Source organism: Leishmania braziliensis, chromosome 1 (genome assembly GCF_000002845.2).
Source record: "Leishmania braziliensis MHOM/BR/75/M2904 complete genome, chromosome 1".
Classification (NCBI taxonomy): Eukaryota; Euglenozoa; class Kinetoplastea; order Trypanosomatida; family Trypanosomatidae; genus Leishmania; species Leishmania braziliensis.
This window is the reverse complement of record NC_009294.2, coordinates 178,947-183,337: the sequence shown is the minus strand read 5'-3', so window position 1 is coordinate 183,337 and position 4,391 is coordinate 178,947. Positions and strand designations below refer to the sequence as shown.

Genomic DNA, 4,391 nt, shown 5'->3' with positions numbered 1-4,391 from the left:
CCTCGTGTACGCGGCGGAATAAATGAATGCCTCAACGAGCCTCATTCGCTGTCCGCCGACGAAGCCGCCGGTCCCCCCCCTCCCCCCTCCGCCCGTTTCCTCCTCCAGCGCTTCGGCTATTCATGAACTGAAGGCACGCTCTCCTCACGCCTGTCTCTCGAGATTTTCTTTTCTGCGCGCTTCTTTGAAGGGTGATCGCACGCGCGCACCAGCGACCGAGCGGAAGTAACTCTCCTCGTCTCCTCTTCGCGTCCCGGTCTCGGTCTCTTGCGCGCTCCGCCATCCATTCATTTTGCTCCCTTAAAGTGCATCCCTCGTCTAGCAAAGCAACAACGAGAGTCAGGGGGCGCACACCCCCGCACATGCGCGCACACACGCACACCCACGGAGGAGGGGGAGGCGTACGACGAGGACCGATAGGTGAAAGCGCAGACAACTCGCCTGCAAAGGCCAACGGTAAACATAGAGGGTAAAGCGTTAAAGGGGAGGGGGCCATTACAAGCAGAGAGAGAGAGAGAGGGGGAGGGAGAAGAGACCCACGCCTATCGCGAGCTCGCTGAGTCCCCGCCATCCCGCAGAGCTGCAGGAGGAGACGGGAGAAAGTGGTGGTGGACCGTGTGGCATCGCTGCCTCGCTGCCTCTCCCCTACTCTTTCCGTACCGGGGGTGCGAAGGTGAGCGAGAGACGAGGGCAAACATGAGCAGCGCAGAATTATTCCACAACAGCGAGGGCATCCGTAGAAGAGAGAGAGAGGCGCCAAGGCACTGTCGTCACCGCCTCCTCTTTGCACAGGCTATCACGCACGGGTGGCGCTGGTGGTGCGCATCGCAGCCGCTGACACCGTTAAGTCGTTTGATGCCGGTTACCTAGTCATCATTCTCGTCGTCGCCTCAAGAGAAGAGGAGGGGTGAAGGAGGCAGAAAGGGATGGGATGGGATGGGGAGGGGGGATGGCTTTGAGTAGTAGCAGCAGCAACAGCTGATGGAGTAGCCGAGAGATCAGCTGACGAAGGGGCGGGGAGGGATGACGAGTGTACGAGGGTGTTGAAGGAGAGAGGTCATATAACAGACACCCACACAGAGAGAGAGAGAGGGAGGGAGGGAGAGCTGAGTCGGAGGGGTGTTAGGAGGTGGTGGTGGCGGTGGAGGAGGGGAGGACGAGTTCGCAGGGGACATGGAGGGAAGAGAGCGAGAGAGGAGAGAGGCCGAGCGGACAGGATAACGGCGATACATGAACGCAGATCTGTCTTCACAAGGAGCCGGAGAGGAACGCCCCCCCCTCCCCCTCCTCCCTGCCTGTCCCTCCCTCTCTCTCTCTCTCTGTGTGCGGAGGCGCAGTAGGCGCCTTGGGCACCGACGCAGAGCTCGCGGGAACACCCCGGCGGCGGAAATCCAAAGCGGGCGCAGCGCGTCGCAGGAACGAAACTGCACCAGCAAAGGGGAGGGGTGGGGGCACACAACACCGTGTAAGCAACATAAAATAACAAGCAAAAAGGGGGGGATGAGAGAGAGAGAGAGGCAAGTCGCACCGTGGCGGCGGTGGTGGCGGGTGCAGACAGGTCAGGCTAGCGGGCCGAGAGCACTGGTGTTCATGGCCAGAGAAAGTTGGGGGCGGGGCGGGGGGGGGGACTGGCTGGCTGGCTGGCGCCCATTGCCCGCATCTGGCATCGCTACAGTACGTCAAACTCGCTGGAGGAGCTGTGTTGCGAGCGATGACCGCCATTGCCGCTGCTGCTCTGTGTGAGACTCTGGCCGAGGCATAAAGTATGGGAGCACGCAAACTGCGGTTGCTGGTGCGGGTTGGACGACGGGGGGGAAGGCAGCGGGCACAGTTCACGGAGCGGTGTGGAGTCACCCGAAAATACCGTGATGGGCGTGGTGGAGAGGCCGCCCCAGATACCGCTGCCGGCACCAAGACTATGCGCTGCACCGGCGCCGCTGTAGCCACCGCGACCGCTGACCGCGGCGCCCACGCCGAGCTCTTCATCTGTAAGCTGAACAAAGCTGGACATTGTGGTCGTCAGACCGGTGTGCGGTCCAGGGCTGAAGGACGGGGTGCACGGTGGGGTGCGCGGTGGGGTCTGCGTGCGGCCGCTGCCACCGAGAATTCGATTCCACAAGCTGGGGCCGCTGCGTGGGGTGGAAAGGTTATCGCCGGTGCCGAGCGACACCACGCTGCTCGGATGCGATGATCTCGCGCCATTCCCCGCTGCGGCCGCCGGTACCCGCGCCAGGGGGTTCCAGATGCCGCCGGGGTAAAGGTCAAGCGAGGCGGCGCTGCTGCCGACGCATGTGCTGTTCATGGTAATGTGCGCCAGTGACGTGTCGCTGAGCAGTTGCTGCTCCTCCTCGAGCAGGTTCGTGTGAGAGAAGATCTGCGTGCCGCTGCTGTTGGCGCCACAAGGCACGTCTTCATCACTGCTCGACGTCTTGTCTGGCTCTGTGTGCGGGAGACTGAAGACGACCCGTACCACGAGTTCGGCGAAGGCATCGAGAAGATCAACGCCCGGCATTTTTCACTTCGCACAGCCACCCAGCACGTGTGCGTGTGTGCGTGTGTGTGTGTGTGTGTGTGTGTGTGTGCACGTGTGCGTGTGTGCGTGTGTGTGTGTGCGTGCGTGTACGTTGTGGTAGACAGCGCGCGAGTCGGAAAGGTGCGGCGGTGATGGAGGAGCTCGACGAAGACGAGGCAATCTCGATCACGCGAGGCGAAGGGCGTGAAACGAGCAGCGCAGAGCAGCGAGAGAGAGTGTGTGTGAAATGAAGAAGGAACGCTGTGGGGTGTGGGCGCGAGAATGCGCGATCAAACGCTAGCGAGAGGGGGGCGCGGTATCCGATGCGTGGCGGAGAGAGATGCGAGCCTGGTGAGGGCGTGCGCACGGAGAGGGTGGGGTGGGGCGCTCCTGCGGGTGTAGAGATGGTATAAACGTAGGCCAGCAGGAGGAGAGGGAGAGGCGGCTGGTGGGAGCAGCACACTCGCGACACCCGCGACACGTGCGGAGTGAGAGTGGGAGTGAAAGTGATAGAGAGAAGCGAGCAGAAAAGAGGAGACGCGCTTGCGCATGCGCCTGTGCGCCATGAGATGGGAATCGCTAGGGTGTACTGACGGCGTGCGAGCTTCTTCAGAGGAGCGATGTGGGGTCAGCGCCGTGGTGGTGGGGGTGGGGCGAAGGAGAGAGCGAATTCTGTTCGGCTGCGTGAATGGCGTACGCGCGCGTGTGTGTGTGTGTGTGGTAAAGGGGGTAGTAGTGGCGACGGTTGGGGAAGGGGGTGGGTGGGTAGCGGCGTGGAGGGGGTGCAGGGGTGCGAGGGGGAGGGAAGGAGATGAGTAGCACCAGCAAGAAGAGGGAGGGCGGAAACCGCTTCACCTGAGGCGGATGTGAGTGAGCGGGTAACTTCCCTTTGCATTTGTGCGTGCGCACACCCGATGTATACGCACACGCTCACAGCTGCCTTCTCTCTCTCTCTCTCTCTCTATCAGCAAAGCGCCACCGGCAGGGAAAAGGCGCGGTTGTGAAGGGCGGGGAGGCGAATAGCGCGGGGAAAGAGAGAGGGGGGGATGTGCCGGTGAAGGACGAGGAGGAAAGGGGGAGCAGTGCGTGCGCACACCACGCGCAGATGAACAAGAGAAGCAGCTGCGTTGCATTGTGTATGGAGTGGACAGTGTGATGTGGCGTCACCATCCACAGGATTTTAGCTCGACGTCTCGTGACGTCGCCCTCATTGTTGTCGCCTGTCGCTCTCTCTTCGTTCAGTTCCGTCGCCTCTTCCACCGCTTTATGTGTCTCTCCTCCTCTCCTGTGGGGGGGGGGGCGCTGTGCGTGTGTGTGTGTGTGTGTGTGCGCAGAACTATTTCAGAGAGGAGGAGGGAGAGAGGGAGAGCTCCATCACGTTGGTGATTCGGTGCAAACGCCTTTCCTCGATGCCTTTCAGGTCTTTTCGCTTCTTTGGCCACGCACACAGCTGTCCGTGGTGTGCCTTCCCACCGGCGCCCCCGTCGTACGTGAGGGGTGCCCATCCACTCGCTGAGCTCACCTCCGTGCTGCTTCACATTAGCTAGCACGAGGTCCAGACGACCTGGAAGATACCGTTGCAGCCGCGGCGCCGGCGCCATCCCGCTGCGCCTCGACCTCGTCCAGCACCTTGCGCAGCTTTCGAGGTTGCATCACTGTCAGCGCGTGCTCAGCCACGTCGTACTGTGCAATCCGGTTCGACGTGAGTTCCTGCAGCAGCGCCTTCAGCCGTCCTTGAGAGACCATTATACCATGCTGCTCGAACCTGTCCTTCGCGAGAAACACTGAGATTTTCTGACCTTCGCCCATCTCCTCCTGGACGTCGACAAGAATGCGCAAGAGGCTGCTGAAGGCGGGGGGCAAACTGAAGAGCACTCGG

General features: G+C 61.8%; 2 protein-coding genes across 2 annotated transcripts; both read right to left on the bottom strand.

The window, feature by feature from the left end:
* Positions 1-1,669: 1,669 nt before the first annotated feature.
* On the bottom strand, positions 1,670-2,512 carry LBRM_01_0650 (conserved hypothetical protein; the record flags this gene model as incomplete). The annotated part of the gene is made up of 1 exon (XM_001561455.1): positions 1,670-2,512. The coding sequence occupies one exon, from the start codon at positions 2,510-2,512 to the stop codon at positions 1,670-1,672; it is 843 nt and encodes a 280-aa protein (XP_001561505.1).
* A 1,539-nt stretch (positions 2,513-4,051) lies between these two features.
* Positions 4,052-4,390, bottom strand: LBRM_01_0640 (conserved hypothetical protein; the record flags this gene model as incomplete). Its single annotated transcript, XM_001561454.2, has 1 exon — positions 4,052-4,390. A coding segment is annotated over one exon (339 nt), but the record flags the coding sequence as incomplete, so codon positions are not given.
* Position 4,391: the final 1 nt, after the last annotated feature.